Genomic DNA, 21,087 nt, shown 5'->3' on the forward strand with positions numbered 1-21,087 from the left:
TATATATATATATATATATATATATATATATATATATATATATATATATATATATATAATTATACTGGGATTATCTTGAGAACCTGATTCTCCATTGTCTTTGTTGCCAACTGAAACCCCACCACCACCACTAAATTTTCATACGTATATTTGGCTTCATTTTAAATAAAGTACAGTAGTGTATGCTAGGCGTTTGCTCACAGCACACACTTCAGTATTATTCTTTTTTGGTGGATAGAAAATCTAAGATTTGAGATATTCTTCAGAATAAACATCTCATCTCTGCTGTCTGTCAAGTTTCCTGCAGAAGGGAAGCAGAGTGTTTTAATTAGCATGCCTGCACCACAGTGGCTATGCTGGCTAGTAGTTGTCAGTTGTAGCCCCAGCCATCTAGAATCTAGATCAGGGGTAGGCAACCTTGGCTCTTTTATAACTCGTAGACTTCAACTCCCAGAATTCCTGAGCCAGCTATGCTGAGGGGAAAGGGAGAGGTTTCCAAGCTGAGCCATGCTGGCTCAGGAATTCTGGGAGTTGAAGTCCACGAGTCATAAAAGAGCCAAGGTTGCCTACCCCTGATCTAGATAGTATCAGACTGCAGAAGCCAGTTTAGATGGCCTTTTATTCCATGATTTATTCTAAACATACATTTGGGAACCTGTGCCCATTTTTGTTAGTGATAGGCCTCTGCTGTTTAGTATATATCTGGCTGCAGTATTTGTAGATCCCAATCCTGCCTAACAGAAAATAATATTTTGGCTCTTCCTGGAAAAGACCTTGGTTTTTTTTTTTTGGGGGGGGGGAAACGAACCACAGTTTCATTTTGTTCACTAGACATTGGTGTAATCAAAACCCACAATAAGAAACCCACAAATGTCCCTTTCCCAAGAAGAGCTCTTCTTCTTCCTGAATGTGGTGACTGCTGCAAAAAACAAAATGGCTCCCAACTTTTTCCAAAGACATATTTGTCAAAAAGCATTTAAAGAAGAACCAATATTTTGAAACAAGAACTATCTTTTTCATTGATGCCGACTCCACTGAAACTTTAGGTGCCTCCAAATTCATCAGTCGCAGCGAATTGTTTGGGGATTGCCGATCGCCCTATTCAGAAGGCACCAAACTCTGACTTTCTGGGGTGGGCTTCCCCTTTCGTTCCTGCCACTGTTTCCTAGCCCTTTTGACATCCTTCCCAAATTCCTGATGGAGGCAAGGGAAATCCACGTGACAGAATCGTATTTGTTCTACCGGTTTTGGAGACGGGAAGGGAAGGCCTGTGGCCTTGCAACTTGCTTCTTCCTTTGAGTACTTTTGGCTCTTCAAGTGGTGAAATTGGCCTTCTAGCTCAGTAACCAGCGCTCGGAGGTACTCAAATCCCGCCCTGCTCAGAGCACGCACCCAGTCTTCCATGGTCTCTTGATCCTCAGCTGCCATCTTATAGGTCTGATCAGGGAAGTCATCAGGGTAGCAGATTTTAAAAGTATGAGGCTCAGAGGAGGATTCCTGCAACTCCATCGTGCAGCCTTCTAACACGATGAGCTGACAAGAGGCCCGGTCCCCAGGCTGTTCCCAGCAGATAAGAACATTTCCTCGGAGCTCACACCAGCAGCGCTGATAGGAAGCGGTGTGGTTATTTTTCTTGTAAAGGACGCCCTGCCGGTCTGGGGGCTGGTCCAGGTGAGAAGAGGCAAGAATGCTGGCGATGTGAAGTTTGGTGGCAGCCTGGCTCTGAAACTGGAGAGAAAAATCACAGAAAACAGGGATGAGGGAACCTAGAAGAAGAAGAAGATGATGATGAAGGAGCTAAAAGAGGAACTGAGCTGAGCATTTTTCCTTAAGCCGGGCTTCCAAAAGTGTGGAATTACATTTCCCCGAGCAACCTGGGCATGTTATAGTTCACTAGCGAAGGATGCTTAAAGGTAAAGGTTCCCCCGCACATGCGCGCTGGTCGTTTCCGACTCTAGGGGCCGGTGCTCATCTCCGTTTCAAAGCCGAAGAGCCAGCGCTTGTCCGAGGACGTCTCTGTGGTCATGTGGCCGGCATGACTAGACGCCAAAGGCGCACAGAACCCTGTTACCTTCCCACCATAGTGGTCCCTATTTTTCTACTTGCATTTTTACGTGCTTTCGAACTGCTAGGTTGGCAGAAGCTGGGACAAGTAACAGGCGCTCACTCTGCTACGCGGCACTCGGGATTCGACCCGCCAAACTGCCGACCTTCTGATCGACAAGCTCAGCGTCCTAACCCACTGAGCCACCGCATCCCACGAAGGATGCTTAAGCCATGTTTAATAGCAAGCCAAAGAAGATCATCTAACCTGGATACCGATGATCTCAAGCAATAGCCACAATGGTGCAGTAGTTAGAATGCAGTATTGCAGGCTAACTCTGTCAACATCCAGCAGTTCGATTCTCACCAGATCAAAGTTGACTCAGCTTTCCATCCTTCCAAGGTCAATAAAATGAGGACCCAGACTGGTGGAGGCAATATGCCTGCTCTGTAAACCGCTTAGAGAGGGCTGTAAAGCACTGTGGAGCAGTATGTAAGTCCAAGTGCTATTGCTGTTGCTATGCTTCCTTTGCTTTAAGAAATGGTAGACAGCCATTCCAAACTCTCTACCGATTTTGAGGCACTACAGAGAAGTTCTTTCTCTTTGGCCATTGTGGTCATCTAGTCATGTTCTGCTCCCACCACCTTTGCACCTGTTGGAGGTGTGAGTCCAAGAGCACTAATATTTTAAGTGCCTCGTGACCTACTAAGCATAAGGGGCCAGTGGGATGTAGCTAAAGCAGTCTTTCTCAACCTTAGCAACTTTTCAAGATGCATGGATTTCAACTCCCAGAATTCCTTAGCCAGCATGACTGGCTGGAGAATTCTGGGTATTGAAGTCTACACGTCTTAACCTTCCCAAGGTTGAGAAACATTGAACGAGAACATTATGCATTTACTCCCTGCACCCTCCTCGTCAATCACTCCAGTCTTGGGAATGTTCATGGGAATACTTCAGCCTCCAACACTGAGGTGCCCAACAGCTGACCTAGTTTTGACCACAGAGGGAGGAAAAGAAAATTACCATTTTTTTCTGTTGCTTGGTTTAGAAGGAGGAAGTGGCAGAATTCTTGTCGATTTCACCTAGTGGAGGGGGAAAAAAACATGCAAGTCCAGTTTTCAAGACATGTTAGCATTTCAATAGTGGTCTATTTCTTTGGTGAAGTTATTTTTAAAAAAATAATAATGGGAAAACAGTGACGAGAGGCGTGTTTCTGGCACACACACACACACACACACACACACACACACACACACACGGTAGGTAGGTGGGGGTGGTGTTTGCCTACCTTGAAAGGAAATGCAGCAGATGAACCCGGTATTATTGCTAGCACTATTAGACAACGCTATTTTTGATATTGAATAGGAAAAGAGGGAGGGAGGGAGGGATCTTTCTGGTGGGCTGGGTGGGGGGGTGGGCAGAGCAAGGATGACAATGCAACTAAACCACAATTTACTTGGGTTTGGCTGAGATATGACTTTCCTGGACAGCCAGTTTGATGTAGTGATTAAAACATCAGGCTAGAAAATAGGAGACCATGAGTTCTAGTCCTGCTTTGTGCACCATGGACTAGTCACTTTCAGCTCTGGGAACAAGACAATGGCAAACCGCTTCCAAAAACCCTTGCCAAGAAAATTGCCAGGATATATCCAATGAGTCACTGGAGTCAAAAATTGATTTGAAAGCACCAAAAATTGCCAGCTTCATCACTGTGACTTGTAACCTGTCAAACAGCCCTATAATTTATTGACTATTGTAAAGGTAAACTGAATGGGTGGCATCCCATTGAGCGCTGATAGGCAGACAATGATCCGAATCTATAATAATCTCAGAGAGAGATTAAGGAGCAGATTCTCCTAGCGGCCCTTACCTTCTTGTATTGGAAAGTTTTGTTTTAAAATAAAGATAAGAGGCTGAGAGCCAGAGAAAGATAAAGGAATAGCATCTTCCTCCTGATCGAAGTCTGAATCTGTTAGGGCAAGAATTCAAGAAGCTTGACAACTTCTTGAATTCTGGGAGTTGACGTCCGCACCTCTTCAAGTTGTCAAGATATCAAAATATTGTTTTAGGAGATGGAGAAAAAAATACAGGGAAGCAAACAAAATTCTTTGCTTCAGGAATCTGTGTTGTTCCCGAGGAATTAGGTATAGGCAAAACTATTTTAAGTTTTTATTGTTTCTGAAATGAATTCTCTCTATGCAACCTCAGTATTTGTATTTTATTTTATTTCTTGCAATTTTATAAGCAGCTACTTCTACATTGGATCCAGACCAATGGCTTTGCTCAGAGGTTCATATTGTCCTTTATATTTTTTCTAAAGTGCTCTGAAATTTGAGTAGGTTTATATTCCTCCCCCCCTTCATGGATTACTGCCTTGTCGTGGCGAAGGGGCTTGCGTAATTCAATGAAGCTATGAGCTATGCCGTGCAGGGCCACCCAAGACGGACAGGTCATAGCAGAGAGTTCTGACAAAACGTGATCCACTGGAGAAGGAAATGGCAACCCACTCCAGTATCTTTGCCATGAAAACCCTATGGACAGTACCAAAAGGCAAAACGATATGACGCTGGAAGATGAGCCCCTCAGGTCGGAAGGCGTCCAATATGCTACTGGGGAAGAGCAGAGGGCTAGTACTAGTAGCGCCAGAAAGAATGAAGCGACTGGGCCAAAGCCGAAAGGACGCTCAGCTGTGGATATGTCTGGTAGTGAAAGGAAAGTCCGATGCTGTAAAGATTTTTTCTCCATAGGAACCTGGAATGTAAGATCCATGAATCAAGGAAAGCTGGACGTGGTCAAACAAGAGATGACAAGACTGAACATTGACATCTTAGGTATCAGCGAACTAAAATGGACAGGAATGGGTGAATTTAATTCAGATGACCATCAGGTATACTACTGCGGGCAAGAATCCCTCAGAAGAAATGGAGTAGCCTTCATAGTCAATAAAAGAGTAGGAAAAGCAATACTGGGATACAATCCTCAAAATGACAGAATGATCTCAGTTCGAATCCAAGGCAAACCATTCAATATCACAGTAGTCCAAGTCTATGCCCCAACCACCGGTGCTGAAGAGGATGAAATTGACCGGTTCTATGAAGCCCTACAGCACCTTATAGAACTAACACCAAAAAATGATGTCCTTATCATCATGGGGGATTGGAATGCTAAAGTAGGAAGCCAAAAGATAACCGGAATAACAGGCAAGTTTGGCCTTGGAGTACAAAATGAAGCAGGGCACAGGCTGATAGAATTTTGTCAAGAGAATACGATGGTCATAGCAAACACCCTTTTCCAACAACCCAAGAGACGGCTCTACACATGGACATCACCAGACGGTCAACACAGAAATCAGATTGACTATGTACTCTGCAGCCAAAGATGGAGAAGCTCTATAGAGTCAATAAAAACAAGACCAGGAGCTGACTGTGGCTCAGACCATGAGCTTCTTGTTGCAAAGTTTAAGCTTAAACTGAAGAAAGTAGGGAAAAGCACTAGGCCAGTCAGGTATGAATTAAATCATATCCCTGTTGAATATACAGTAGAGGTGACAAATAAATTTAAGGAATTAGATCTGATAGACAGGGTGCCTGAAGAACTATGGACAGAGGTTCGCAACATTGTACAAGAGGTAGCAACCAAAACCATCCCAAAGAAAAAGAAATGCAAGAAAGCAAAATGGCTGTCTGAGGAAGCTTTGCAAATAGCTGAGGAAAGGAGGGAAGCAAAAGGCAAGGGAGAAAAAGAAAGATACGCCCAATTAAATGCAGAATTCCAGAGAATAGCTAGAAGAGATAAGAATGACTTCCTAAATGAACAGTGCAAAGAAATAGAAGAAAACAATAGAATAGGGAGGACCAGAGATCTTTTCAAGAAAATTGGAGAGATGAAGGGAACGTTCAATGCAAAAATGGGCATGATAAAGGACCAAAATGGCAGGGACCTAACAGAGGCAGAAGAGATTAAGAAGAGATGGCAAAATTACACAGAAGAACTATACAAGAATGAGCTTAACGTCCCTGATAATCACAATGAGGTGGTCACTGACCTCGAGCCAGACATCCTAGAATGTGAAGTGAAGTGGGCCTTAGAAAAGCTGAGCAACAACAAAGCTAGTGGAGGTGACAGTATTCCAGCTGAGCTATTCAAAATCTTAAAAGACGATGCAGTAAAAGTGCTACACTCAATTTGCCAGCAAATTTGGAAAACTCAACAGTGGCCACAGGATTGGAAAAGATCAGTTTACATTCCAATTCCAAAGAAAGGCAGTGCCAAAGAATGTTCAAACTATCGCACCATTGCACTCATTTCTCATGCTAGTAAAGTTATGCTTAAAATCCTACAAGCTAGACTCCAGCAGTATGTGGATCGAGAACTACCAGAAGTACAGGCAGGATTTCGAAGAGGCAGAGGAACTAGAGATCAAATTGCCAACATACGCTGGATCATGGAAAAAGCTAGAGAGTTCCAGAAAAACATCTACTTCTGCTTCATTGACTATGCTAAAGCCTTTGATTGTGTGGATCATAACAAACTGTGGCAAGTTCTTAAAGAGATGGGAGTACAAGAACATCTTATTTGTCTCTTGAGAAACCTATATGCGGGCCAAGAAGCAACAGTGAGAACTGGACACGGAACCACTGATTGGTTCCAAATTGGGAAAGGAGTCCGGCAAGGCTGTATACTGTCGCCTTGCCTATTTAACTTATATGCAGAGCACATCATGAGAAAGGCAGGGCTAGATGAATCAAAAGTTGGAATTAAGATTGCTGGAAGAAATATCAACAACCTAAGATATGCAGATGATACCACTCTAATGGCAGAAAGTGAAGAGGAACTGAAGAGTCTCTTGTTGCGAGTGAAGAAGGAGAGTGCAAAAGTTGGGTTGAAACTAAACATTAAGAAAACTAAGATCATGGCATCCGGCCCTCTTAATTCCTGGCAAATAGATGGGGAAGAAATGGAGGTAGTGACAGATTTTATTTTCCTGGGCTCCAAGATCACTGCAGATGGGGACTGTAGTCAAGAAATTAAAAGACGCTTGCTCCTAGGGAGGAAAGCCATGGCAAATCTAGACAGCACACTAAAAAGCAGAGACATCACCCTGTCAACAAAAGTGCGTATAGTCAAGGCTATGGTCTTCCCAGTTGCAATGTATGGCTGTGAAAGTTGGACCATAAGAAAGGCTGAGCGCAAAAGAATTGAGGCCTTTGAACTCTGGTGCTGGAGAAGACTCCTGCGAGTCCCTTGGACTGCAAGGCGATCAAACCGGTCAGTCCTAGAGGAGATCAACCCTGACTGCTCTTTAGAAGGCCAGATCCTGAAGCTAAAACTCAAATACTTTGGCCACCTAATGAGGAGGAAGGACTCACTGGAGAAGAGCCTAATGCTGGGAAAGATTGAGGGCAATAGAAGAAGGGGACGACAGAGAATGAGGTGGCTGGATGGAGTCACTGAAGCAGTAGGCGTGAGCTTAACTGGACTCCAGAAGATGGTAGAGGACAGGAAGGCCTGGAGGAACATTGTCCATAGGGTCGCGATGGGTCGGACACGACTTCGCAACTAACAACAACAACAAATATTCCTCCCCCTTTTTTGCCAATGAATGTTTGGCTTGGGAGAATTTAATGCTAAAAATTGTTTCTTCCTCAAGTTGCATTTAAATTATCTCTAGAGGGACTATCTCCTCAACACTAAAGTTCCAGGATTTGGCGCTCTAGATTTTTATTTTTTATTTTAAATTGGCACACGAGCAACATAGCTTAGGGCAGACATGTCAAACACAAGGCCCGGGGGCCGGATCCGGCCCGCGAAGTGGTTTCATGCGGCCCGCGAAGCCATCCTGGAAACAGTGAGGGAACGGCCCCCACTGCCTTGGCCCCGGCCCAGAGACCTTCCTTCTGCCAGAGACCCTCAGATCTGTCCCACTCCTGCCCAGGCCCCCATAGGCACCCTTGATGTGAACGATGTAGAGCTGGCCACGCCCACCCAGTAGGCCATACGCACTCTAGCCACGCCCACCCAGTAGGACACGCCCACCCAGGCCACACCCACCCGGCCCCTTGAGGGCAACCGCAATGCTGATGCGGCCCTCAGTGAAATTGAGTTTGACACCCCTGGCTTAGGGGATCCTCTGTCTCACATATACTGGAGAAGGATGCCAAGTGGGGGTGCCCCTTTGAAAACAGTCGGAACTAGCAAGCCACTGCACCAAGACAGGAGAAAGAGGTAGGATATACAGGTAGTCCTCGACTTACAACAGTTCATTTAGTGACTGTACAAAGTTACAACAGCCCTGAAAATAGTGACTTTTGACCATTTTTCACACTTAACCACTGTTGCAGCATTCCCCCATGGTCACATGTTCAAAATTTGGAGACTTGGCAACTGACTCATATTTATTACAGTTGGACTGTCCCAGGATCACATGATCACCTTTTAAAATCTTTACATCCTTCCATTCCCCACCATCCAGTCAGAGCTGAAGAAGCTTCTTGAATCAGAAGGGAAATGTCTTCAAAGAAAAACAAGAAAGTCCAGTTGCCTCGTGAAAAAGCATCTTTGGGGTAGGATGTAAAAGCAAACAAAAAATTGGAAACCGAGGACATGGGAATGAAAGGAAAAAGACGGCGAAAAAGCGAAGTGATTTGAATGAGGAAGTATAGCAATAATTTCACAAAAAACTGGTGAAGTACAGGTGGATGAAAAGAGACTTTGGAGAGTGGAAAGGCTGATACAAGGGGAATTAAAAATCTACGCTGAAGTAGTACAAAAAAACATCATCAGAAAAAGCCTTAAGCTTTTGAGCATGAAAGGAAAGTGGATTGCAAGGAAAGGGAAAGTGACCAATTCTTTAATCGTATGTCTCCTGCGTCACACTGCTTGAGGTAATGACATGCAGCCTTCAGACATGCCCAAATGCGGACTTAAAATAGTGGTGCAGGATTCTGAGTTTGTCCAAACAAACAAACAAACTTTCAAAGGAGGCTGGGTAGGGCACTTTCAGGGACATTTAAGGTAAATTAATCACAAGATCCAGATAGGATAATGAGAGAAAAATAGGACATGCAAGCAGTTGCCAAAGGTATTTTGCCCTTACCTTTTGGGCCAAATTCTTCAGGTTTTCCCCTTAGATTTTCCGCCAGGACAGTTTTCCTTTTAATTCAAAAGCAATAATTTCCTAGGTGAAGAGGGTGGAGCTATACGTTCTCTATTCAAGTGGTACTGAAGTCATTTGATCTCTTGGTCCAGAGTGACAAGAGATAAAAGCAGGAAATGACTTTGATCACGGTTTCTTGTTTACTTCATCCATATCTCCCCTGAAATGTGTTTAAAGGAACAAATGGCTAGAAAAAGGAAGATAACTTGACCACAAGCTAGAGCTTTTTCTGGTCCTAAAGGGAACCAGTTTTAGGAGGAAAATGAACTGAATTTAACACAAATTGCTCTGCAAAACTTTTGTGAATTTTATGCAGAATTGACTTGGGAGGCCAGTGTGTGGTGTAGTTGGTTCACATGGTGTAGTAAGATGGAGGGTTTGTTGTCACTGTGTGTTGTGGGGTGGGAGCACAAAGGGAGACTCAGCTAATCTCAATGTACACATAGTTGTACTTTGACAATAAAGGTTCATTTCATTATAAACTTTGCAGGTGTGTAAAGCAAAGAAAGGAAAGCTGAAGTGAAATCATAAGCATTGTCAGTTTCACTTAGTGATCACTTGGCTTAATTACTATGTTGTCAGTTCAAATTGTGGTCACTAAACAAGAAATAGCTATAGCTGACAAATTTTCGGTAAGTTGATCTGCATATGTTATGGCAGATCTCCTCAATGTAATGTCCTCCTGAGGTATCTGATTTCAGTTCTACAAGTCTTAGGCTGGCTATGCTGCTTGACAATTCCCATGCTGTATTTACATGACACCATGAACAAATGAATGAACTTTATCTGGTTATTATATAATATGTTACAGTATGTGAAAATCGGGCTAAGTAAACCCTGTGTAAATTAACCATGGACATGGATAATCTATGTGGAAACAGATCTTTGCAGACAACTGTTATATGACAAAATGTGTTTCTGTGTATCATTGCCCACACATCTGTTGGGTACCCAATTTCGGTAAGCTGCATTAGGGGAACGTCTGGAGGATCCTGCCCTTGGTCTCATTTTCAAAGGCCCAGCATCAAGTATAGAGAAAAGACAATTACCACGTATATCACTATCAGGAAGAATAATGATACCTGTGACTCATAAGATGATATAGTATTGGATTTAATGCCCGTCAATCCATCAGCCAGGTGGTAGCCACAATCATGTAAAACAATATTTTCAAATTTGGCAATTTTTAAGGTGGATGGACTTCAACTCCCAAAATTCCACACATTTTCAAAGTTGCCAAGTTTGAAAAAGAGAGATAAAACTACAGCTTCGGCACTGAACTGAAATAAGGAAGGGCAGCACTTCTGGGCGGAAGAAAGCATATGCATTCTATTTTTGCACGAGAACATTGGATGAGTCTTACCACAATAAGGTCTGAACTGCTGAAGAACCCCAGCAAATTATTCTCTTTTGATCCAAACTAGACTTTTAGGGATGAATGTATGTCCTCTTCTATTTCATGATATCCAGGTAACTGAGGAGCAAACTGACCAGTAAACCTAAGAGTCCAAGTTTTGCTTAAACATAGCAAATGGTTTACTAGGATAGTTGTAGTGGTCGGATATCTCTAATCCAGCTCTTTTGCTGAAGTTGCATCTCCATAATTGTATAAGGCTCTCTGCATGCTTTAACTGGTGGAACACTGGAGGATAAATTACCTAAGCTAAGTGTGAACAAATTTGGTTAATATTTGACTGGAACCAATCAAGAAAAGGTGAAAGCAATAGATATATTGGGAAGGCAATAAAAGGGGGAGGGGGATTAGCAAATCACTTCCTTATTGTTGCCACAAAAAAAACATTTATCAAGTTGCCAGGAGCCAAGATTGATTCAAGGAAGTTTCCCTAGGGAATTAAATAATTTTATGAACAGCTCTGTAGATTCATCTAATTCTGGATATTATGTACAGTACATCGGAGCAAGAGGCATTCAGTAACTAAGAAGCAGTGTAAAGAAACATTGGCTATTCTTTTCTACGGAAATTCTATCATCCAGGTCACGGTTGTCCCAAAGATACTTCTTCAAAAGGCAACTGGCCTTTGTTTTTCCTTGAAGACTTTTCACTTCTCATCCAAGAAGCTTCTTCAGTTCTGAAGAACTGAAGGCTATTCTTCCTTATTTAGAGTCTAATAAAAATAGACTTCCTCTGGCTATGGAGTTTTTATCTAGCAATTAGAATTAATAGTAGGTCCATTTTTCACAAATTTATTTATTTAAAACATTTACATAGCTGCCCATCTTTCAACCAACTCTGGGATTTTCCCAATCAGACGGGATTTCTTTACATTTCTTCCAAGTTTTCTTGGAACAGCAGCACTTCTTAATCGCAACGACTACATCATTTGCGTTCATTACACATCCGTCATTGAATAGAATAGAGCTGGAAGGGACCTTGGAGGTCTTCTAGTCCAGCCCCCTGCTCAAGCAGAACCTCCTATACCATTTCAGACAAGTGACTGTCTAGTCTCTTCTTAAAAACCTCCAGTGTTGGAGCGCCCACAACTTCTGGTGGCAAGCCTTTCCACTGGTATTGCATAAGTGTTGAGGCTATTAATTTAATTGTGTTTTAATCTGTATATTGTATCTCTTTTTTAATTTGCCCTGTAAACCGCCCTGAGTCCTTCGGGAAAAGGGCGGTATATAAATCGAATTAAATAAATAAATAAATAAATAAATAAATAAATAAATAAATACATTCATACATACATACATACATACATACATACATATTCAGAAAAGAGCGGAAAAAAGCCAGCAAGGGCTGAAATATAAATATACTATTCCTCCTAACAGGAGGAGCTCCAGAAAGGGCGAAACTATTACTGAGCCGAGAGATCCAATTAAAATAATAATAATCCTCTCTATCCATCGCGGCATTTTATGAAAAGAGAAAGGCTTGGCTTCCTGCCGCCAGTTTTGCCCACACTTCCCTTCGGCCAGGTTGGGCGATGAAGTCACGGGTTGCCAGAAACAACGTCACTTCCTGTGCGCCGAGGGAGAAAATGTCTCTACCTATCGCATCATATCCGGCTCGAATGGCAGCAGGCGTCTGATGTCGATTTCTGCGCAGCGCTGCTGGGAGGCTTCGGGTGCTGTGGTTGCAGCCGCCTAGGTACGACCCGGGTCGTGTGTACGGGGATGGGACGGAGAGGAAGGTGCAAACCCGCCAATTTAAATTTAGGGACTCGCGGGGCCCCCTTGGAGAATGGGAGGAATGGGGGTTCCGGTGGTCCCTAAATCAGGGGTCTTCAAACTTGGCCCTTTTATGACTTGTGGACTTCAACTCCCAGGATTCCTCAGCCAGCATGCCTGGCTGAGGAATTCTGGGAGTTGAAGTCCACAAGTCATAAAAGGGCCAAGTTTGAAGACCCCTGCCCTAAATGAACGTCGAGGTCGCCTCCTGCGTGTCTTCAAACGCGGTTGCTTTAGTGCAGACGTTGATTAGATGCACGAGAAAAGTCGTGGGGAACCCCCGTTGGCTCCCATACGTTTTATTGGTCCCTTACATTCAATTCTCCAGGTTGCCCAGTTGAGAAAGTATTTGGCGGGCTTCCTTTGAAATTAATGGAGACGGTTTTGGAGTTCAAGGCAGGGAAAGAAACTTATTTTAAGAGATGGCAAGAAAAGCCTCATTTTTGGAAGTAATGGTTTCTTGTCTTTCTTGCCTCCCAAAGAAAGGGGAGAATTGTTGTCCGTAAACTGGGTTTAGCCTGGCGCAGGTGCCAGTCAGAACCAGAAACGAGAGGCGGTTCAAGGAACTTTTATTGAAATACTTCAACAAAAAGGTCTCGGCAGCTAAAGGAGCCAAGACCCCGGACCCTATAACAAATACCAATTTTATACAGCTATGACTAAGGAAGTTAACTCCCTAAGAATCTATCATTCGTTGGTTCCTTGACAGATGTTTCTTTTGATTGGATTCTTCTACTTTACCTTCCTTCTTCATACGTTGCATGTTTATGCTAATAAACTTTCTTATCAAAAGGGTTGTGTTTTATTATTATAATAAGCCAGAGGTTACCAAAGTTTATGTCTATGTGCCTCAGCTAGCATTATTCTAACAGCGTCCTTCTAACTCAAGGATCTTCAAACTTGGCCCTTTGATGACTTGTGGACTTCAACTCCCAGAATTCCTCAGCCAGGCACGCTGGCTGAGGCATTCTGGGAGTTGAAGTCCACAAGTCATCAAAGGGCCAAGTTTAAAGACCCCTGTATCTAACTTGTAGCTTTGTTGTTGCTAGGCCCTAGTGTCCCACCATTCGTTACTGGTCTTGTTACTCATTGCAGCTGCAATTTTCTGCCTCAGCAAATCCTTTAACAAACTTTCCAATTCCAACCTGAGACCTTCAGAATGAAGGATTGTTCCTGTTATAACATTTGGGAATGCCTATTTGGAGTAAAACCGTTATGAGGGAGTATGCAGAATTTTTTTAGATTGTGATATTTTGGGCAGTGTTTTGGTTTTGAGAATTCTTCAGTTATATTACCCAAAGGGTAGACAATATGTATTGTGTGCATCTACGCTGGTATGGGTAGCAAAGGCAGAGTTGACAGCTACTTGTTTACAAACTTTCCCCAGAGGCAGTGTGTAGTAATGATAAGGTCCTTATCAGTAGAGAGACCAGCATTCTGATAAAGCTGCATATGACACTTACCAAAACTGACAAGTTCGTGTTTTGGAAGAAGCTCAGTTTGTATCAGTTTGTTAAGTCTCTTTGCTGTTGATTTGGGTTGCATTTTACAGGGTCATCATGTCAAAACGGAAAGTCACATTTGAAGACCAAGGCGATGATGATGAAGAGGAGATGAGTCTCCCAAAGAAGAAGGTGAAATAAACCTTTCTAACACCTTTGCCTAATCTGAGCTGTTCTGCCTGTTTTTGGTTAGAGTTCCTATCAGTACTGATCAATCTAGTGGTAGGAGCTCCTCAAAATTGTAGGACAAACCACCTGGATGGAACTTGGGTTGAGGAAGGATATTCTTTAACTTGAGATCCCAGAAAATAAAGCTAAGGGCAAACTTTTCATAACAGTGTTTTTCAATTTGGCAACTCATAAGAGATAGATGGATTTTAACTCATGCTGGCTGGGTTATTCTGGTAGTTGAAGTCTGTACATCCTAAAGTTACCACATTTGAAAAACACCAATCTGGGAAGTTGAAGGGCTATAGGGATAGACCTAAATGCAGGCAGTCCTCAATTTACAACCATTTGTTTAGTGACCATGTTAAGTTACCACAGCACTGAAAAAAGTACGACCATTGCAGCATCCCCATGGTCACATGATCAAAATTTGGATGCCTGGCAACTGACTCATATTTATGGTGGTTGCAATGTCCCGGGGTCATGTGATCACCTTTTGCGACCTTCTGACAAGCAAAGTCAATGGGGAAGCCACATTGACTTAACAGCTATGTTACTAACTTAACAACTGTAATGCAGTCATTTGTTAACAACTGTGTCAAGAAAGGTCATAAAATGGGCCCAAACTCCCCTAAGTGTCTTGCTTAGCAACGGAAATTTTGGGCTCAGTTATGGATGTAAGTCCAGGACTGCCTGTAAGTGCCTCAGGTTATCAGGGGAAAAAATAAAGCTACAGAGACTAACTTGCTAATTTGAAGAGTTAGCTAATTTGTAACTTGACAATTGGGGGAAAACAGATAAATGCTGAACTTCTGCATTCACTTCATCTCTTGAGCAGCTGGTGGAACCTGCCATTGGAGGGCCAGGCAGCCGTTTTAAAGGCAAGCATTCATTGGACAGCGATGAGGAAGATGAAGAAGATGAAGGGCAGGGTAGTAAATATGACATCCTTGCATCAGATGATGTGGAAGGTAAGTAGGGAACTGTATTTATTATAGATTTCAGTAATCAGAACTTCCATATTCTTTCCTCTCTCTGTTAAAAAAAAGTCAGTAGTCCCCAATATTGTGGATATTTTTTTTTTGGAGGCAGTTAAGACACTCTGAATTCTGTGGTGACCCACCACGTAATCTTCAAATCTCGATAAGAAGAAATGTCTTGAAGATTTTATCATTCAAGTAGAACGATGATTTTGGAGCAGAAGGCTTCATATTTACACTTTCTACTCCAGTAATTTACTGTTTGTTAACTCTGTTAAAAATTAAAGTTCAATATTTTTATTGGTGTCAAGGTCAGTCAGAAATTAATCTGCTTGCTTTATCTTTTTAGGGCAGGAATCTGCCACGATTGACTATGAAGATGGTATCCGGATCACCCCTTTCAATTTACAAGAGGAGATGGAAGAAGGTCATTTTGATTCAGAAGGCAACTATTTCTTGAAAAAAGAGGCAGTGATTCGGGACAATTGGTTGGACAACATAGATTGGGTAGGTCTTTTTCGGTAGACTTGAAGGGAAGATGACCAGTGCAATATATATATAAAGTTTAGGGAATTTTAGTTTAGAAAGAAGGCAGATAAGAGATGGATACATTATTCATTCAGTTTTGTTTATTTAGCTTGCTATTCCTCCAGCTCCTAAAGTCTCACAGTTGCTATGGAAAAAGTGTGCATAAACATTATTTGAAGTAAATGTAGGGGACTTTTAGGACTGTGAAAGGAAATATCATGGCAGAATTCTCTGCCATCCACTCCATAATGGTCATCAGTTTAAACCAGTGTTTCTCAACCCTGGCAACTTTAAGATGTGTGGACTTCAATTCCCAGAATTCCCTAGCTCCCCCTACATAATACCACTCCACCAATAAAAATTGAGAGCAATATTGACAGATGGAAGTGTGCTTGCCAAAAACCGAAATAACTGCCAGGATAAGCCATTTGTGTTCTTTTTCCAGACCTAGAATCCATTTTAATCCATAATATAGGTAGTTCTTGACTACCGATCACAATTGAGCCCAAAATCTCTGTTGTTAAGTGAGACACTTGTTAAGTGAATTTTGCGCCATTTTATGATCTTTCTCGCCACAGTTGTTAAGTGAATCACTGCAGTTGATAAGTTAGTAATAGCAATAGCACTTAGACTTATATACCGCCTTCACAGTGCTTTACAGCCCTCTCTAAGCGGTTTGACATAGCCTCTTGCCCCCAACAATCCGGGTCTTCATTTTACCCACCTCAGAAGGGTGGAGGGCCTAGTCAACCTTGAGCCTCTCAGAATCAAACTCCTGCAGTGAGTTAACCTGTAATGGTGCATTCTAACCACTGCGCCACCACGACTCTTACGGTTGTTAAGTGAATCTGACTTCCCCATTGATTTTGCTGGTCCAAAGGATCACATGAGCTTAGGGACACAGCAACGGTCATAAGTGTGAACCCGTTGCCAAGCAATTGAATTTTGATCACATGATCATGGGGAGGCTACAAAGGTCGTAAATGTAAAAAATTTATTTATTTATTATTGGGACTTATATGCCGCCCTATCTCCCCAAGGACTCAGGGCGGCTAACAACAATAAAATAAAATAATACAAAAGTTAAAAAGAAATTAAATTAATGGCCCCAGTAGAATAAATTAAAATTAAGTTAAAAATTAAAAACATAATTAAAATCCCTGTCAGTCCAGGTCAGCCTGATGGAAAAGGAGTGTTTTGAGGCTGCGGCGAAAGGATCGGAGATCCGGGGCCATCCGAAGCTCAAGGGGGAGTTGCTTCCATAGGGCTGGCGCTCCCACAGAGAAGGCCCTCCCCCTCGGGGTCGCCAGCCGACATTGTCTAGCCGACGGCACCCTGAGGAGGCCCTCTTTGTGTGAGCGCACTGGGCGATGGGAAGTCGTTCCCGGCAACAGATGGTCCTGCAAGTATCCCGGGCCTAAGCCATGTAGGGCTTTAAAAGTAAGTACCAGCGCCTTAAATCTAAGTCACTTTTTTCAGTGCCGCTGTAACTTTGAACGGTCACCGAATCAACTGTAAGTTGAGGACGACATATATATATCCTATATCTCGCTTTTCCCCTTTCCCTTATCTATGCTGTTCTGATTTTCACCAGGTCAAGATAAAGGAACAGCCTCCCGGACAGAAGAAACCATTCAATTCTGCAGATAACAAGGAAGAAGATGAAGAGGACGATGATGATGATGACGATGATCTTGAGGTAGGCCGGACACCTCTGGAGAAGAAAGAACTTCTGGAAAGAATGGTAGACTTAATGTTACCCGGCGAGACGGTAGCTCGAGCCATTCAAAGGTTTGGAGACAAGGGTGGCCCCAAAAGTAGTGGACGTCAGCGGAAGCCCTGGGCCCGCCTCAAAGTAGACGAAGCTGATCCACCCGAGGAAGAGGATCCCCAGAAGCCTGGGTCCCCTGAGCGGAAAGAGCAACTGGAACAGCTGTCGGGGCTGGCTGACCAAATGGTAGCCCGGGGCGTCTATGAGATCTACCAGGAAACCCGGGAGAAGCTGGCCGTGAGACTCCGGGCTTTGCAGCAACCTCCTCCGGCACCTTCCTCTGCCGAACCGGAACTCGATATGTTTGCTGAGGAGATCGATGAAGCCAAACTAGGGGAGAAGACATCAGCAGGTAAGCGTCCTATGTGGGGGAGGGGGGTGGGCAACAGTGTTCTGGGAGGAGCTGGATTGGAAACACGCCGTCGAGACGGTTTGCTGATTTTTATCATAGCAGGCGAGGGGTCACTTCTTGGGGTGTTTTTCACTATGTTGAGGGGAAATTTCCTCTCAAGACTTGCAAAGCTGTGTGTCAAGAGCTTATTTGGGAAAGCATTGAAATGTACAACCCCCTCATCTAACACACTCAACAATCCTTAACTCCGTATTTTTCCACCTTGGGGACTTTTTAAGAAGTGTGGACTTCAGTTCCCAGAAGCCCCCAGCCAGCATGGGATTCTGGGAGTTGAAGTCCACATATCTTAAAGTTCCCAAGGTTGAGAAACGCTGCCTTAACTGTCTGATGTTCGGAATGGGCGGGGGGGGGCAGTGTAGGTGTCTTTTATTAGGAAATTTAGGAAAATTTCTTCTGAGATATGTGCTTATTCTCCAACTACAGGATGTCAGGTGCGTGGGGAGAGTGATGATAACACACTCTCTGAGGTGATGTGGGAATATAAGTGGGAGAACACAAACACATCTGAACTTTATGGACCCTTCAGCAGCTCTCAGATGCAGGTAAGAGACCAAAGGAGGATAGATGAACTTCTTGTTCGCTTCCTCACTTTGTATCTGTTTTTCTCTATCTGTTCACTATCCTATTAATGTCCTTTTTCCCCCCATTGGTGCAGATATCCTTTCCCCTTCTCCAGTATCTCATTTATCTTTCTTTTTCCCTGGGTGACTTTTAAAAAGTGCATCTTTCTACAATTCTGTTCATTTTGATTGCCATCTATTTAGTGCTGCTGGTTGTTTGATTTTGCACTTGTATGTAAATCTTTGTTTACGTTGAATACAGGTAGTCCTCGACTTACAACTGTTCATTTAGTGACTGTTCAAAGTTACAGTGGCACTGAAAAAAAGACCATTTTTCACACTTACGACCGTAGCAGGCATCCCCATGGTCATCTGATCGAAATTCAGACGCTTGACAACTGACTCACATTTATGACGGTCGCAGTGTCCTGGGGTCATGCGATCCCCTTTTGCGACCTTCTGACAAGCAAAGTCAACGGAGAAACCAGATTCACTTAACAACCGTGTTACTAATCTTAACAACTGCACTGATTCACGTAACAACTGTGGCAAGAAAAGTCGTAAAATGGGGCAAAGCTCACTTAACAAATTTCTCACTTAGCAACATAAATTTTGGGCTCAGTTGTGGTTGTAAGTCGAGGACTACCTGTACTGAGGGAAGAAGGCTTCGGTTGGTGCACATTATTTTGGCTTTTCTTCCTGGCAATTGTGAGAAGGAAAGCCTGTTCCTAGGAAGATTTCCATATTGACAACCCTATACTTCAGAGGGATTTTTAATCACTTGTCACATTTACATTGTTCATGGTCATAGTTTATTTCCTTGGTCAGAAATCCTTTCTGGACAGTACATTTGCTGTGGGGATGGTGCGTGAGAATTACTTTTGATTGATACAGCATCACTGCCCCCAATTTTCATAGTAGCACACCCCAGGTGCATCTTTTCGAATCTGTTCTATTCCTGACATCCTGTGAATGACAATGATTCCCTTATTAGAATTTAAAAGTAACCTAAGCCAAGGGCAAGGGGACGCAGTGGCTCAGTGGGTTAGGACACTGAGCTTGTCGATCAGAAGGTCGGCAGTTTGGCGGGTCAAATCCCAAGTGCCGCATAACAGAGTGAGCATCTGTTACTCCTCCCAGCTTCTGCCAACCTAGCAGTTCGAAAGCACGTAAAAATGCAAGTAGAAAAATAGGGACCACTACGGTGGGAAGGTAACAGCGTTCCGTGCGCCTTTGGCGTCTAGTCATGCCGGCCACATGACCACGGAGACGTCCTTGGACAAGCGCTGGCTCTTCGGCTTTGAAACGGAGATGAGCACCGGCCCCTAGAGTCGGAAACGACTAGCACGCATGTGCGGGGGAACCTTTACCTTACCTTTTAAACTAAGGGCAGCATATTGGCAGTTTTGAGTGTAGGATCAGAAATGGTGCGCAGCCTTCGGTTTCCTTGGAATTACCAGATCTGTGATAAATGATATTCCAGCTCTTTATTCGCAAATCATTTGTGATTTAATACGGTTTGATTTGTTCTAATATGGTCCTATCGGATCCCTTATTGGCTAAGGGCATTTCAGGATGACCCTTTTGATAACGCTGCCAATTAAGTGACCCTCTTCGACATTGGTTGCCTCTCTCGTGAGGTTCCATGCCAGATTTTGCTCCGTTTTCGTTCATGAATGAAGGCAGATATATACTGTCACAGGATCCCACCAGGACCAGAGGTTTTGGCTTCCAAGCTTTACGACTCGTGCTGGAGTCCACCCTCGGGGAACTTCTCTCTAGCACAGCCTGTTTTCTTTCCTTTTCTTCTTTTCCCTGCCGTTCCTCTCTCTTTTCTTTCAATTTCTCTTTTCTGTCTCTTCAGGACTGGGTATCCCAAGGCTATTTCCCTGATGGGGTTTACTGCCGGAAGGCGGATAATTCCGAGGGCCAGTTCTACAATTCCAAGCGGATTGATTTTGATCTCTACACATGATCGGAACCCACCTCCTGTTCTGCCGAGCGCGAGGGATAGAGTTCAACCCAGCGACAGACTGAAAGAACTTGCCAGACTTTGGGGAGAGGTGTGGGGGGGTGTGAGGGCAAGGGGACGATACGTCTGTGTGTGTGTGTGTGGGTGCACTTGCCGAGGGGAAGAGGGGTTTGATTCACCATTTAAATGTGAGGATGTTTGGGATTTTGTGACAAAAATAAAATAACTTTAAATTGGCTTGGTTAGTCAGCTCTCTCTATTTTCCTGCTGGCTATTAGGTCCCTTGTAAGTTTTGTGTAGGGCAGGGGTAGGCAACCTTGGCTCTTTTATGACTCGTGGACTTCAACTCCCAGAATTCCTGAGCCAGCATGGCTCCGCATGGAAACCTTTCCATTTCTCCTCAGCGTGGCTGGCTCAGGAATTCTGGGAGTTGAAGTCCACAAGTCATAAAGCGGCCTAGGCCAGAGGCAGGCAACCTTGGCTCTTTTATGACTCGTGGACTTCAACTCCCAGAATTCCTGAGCCAGCATGGCTCAGCTTGGAAACTCCCTTTCCCCTCACCATGGCTGGCTCAGGAATTCTGGGAGTTGAAGTCCACAAGTCATAAAAGAGCCAAGGTTGCCTACCCTGTTGTAGGGTAACGGTTGCCAGATACAAATAATCTTGTACAGATAGTCCTCGACTTAGGAGCAGAATTGAGCCCAGCACTTCTGCTGCTAAACAAGACAGTTACAACCTTTCTTGCCACAGTTTTAAGTGAGTTACTGCAGTTGTTAAATTAGTAACACGGTTGCTAGGTGAA

At 43.5% G+C, this 21,087-nt stretch overlaps 2 protein-coding genes across 3 annotated transcripts; one reads left to right on the forward strand and one right to left on the reverse strand.

Annotated features, from left to right (window-relative positions):
- Positions 1 to 1,089: 1,089 nt before the first annotated feature.
- On the reverse strand, positions 1,090 to 9,607 carry LOC308676146 (sesquipedalian-1-like). Of its 2 annotated transcripts, XM_081341889.1 has the most exons (3): positions 9,141 to 9,607; positions 3,068 to 3,126; positions 1,090 to 1,728 (listed from the first exon to the last, which is right to left on the reverse strand). In XM_081341889.1, exons 2-3 carry the CDS (start codon positions 3,068 to 3,070, stop codon positions 1,099 to 1,101), a joined length of 633 nt encoding a protein of 210 aa, XP_081198015.1. In that variant the 5' UTR covers positions 3,071 to 3,126; positions 9,141 to 9,607; the 3' UTR covers positions 1,090 to 1,098. The 2 variants fall into 2 exon arrangements, with proteins under 2 accessions (XP_081198015.1, XP_081198016.1); XM_081341890.1 differs by lacking the exon at positions 9,141 to 9,607 and having other exon boundaries at positions 3,068 to 3,340.
- Positions 9,608 to 12,100: 2,493 nt separating this feature from the next.
- LOC308676774 (CD2 antigen cytoplasmic tail-binding protein 2-like) lies at positions 12,101 to 20,522 on the forward strand. Its single transcript, XM_081342795.1, has 7 exons — positions 12,101 to 12,312; positions 13,945 to 14,026; positions 14,901 to 15,033; positions 15,392 to 15,549; positions 17,165 to 17,693; positions 18,177 to 18,295; positions 20,178 to 20,522. The coding sequence occupies exons 2-7, from the start codon at positions 13,952 to 13,954 to the stop codon at positions 20,286 to 20,288; spliced, it is 1,125 nt and encodes a 374-aa protein (XP_081198921.1). The 5' UTR covers positions 12,101 to 12,312; positions 13,945 to 13,951; the 3' UTR covers positions 20,289 to 20,522.
- The last annotated feature ends 565 nt before the right edge of the window (positions 20,523 to 21,087 follow it).

Source organism: Vipera berus, assembly GCF_964194415.1.
Source record: "Vipera berus genome assembly, chromosome: W".
Classification (NCBI taxonomy): domain Eukaryota; kingdom Metazoa; phylum Chordata; class Lepidosauria; order Squamata; family Viperidae; genus Vipera; species Vipera berus.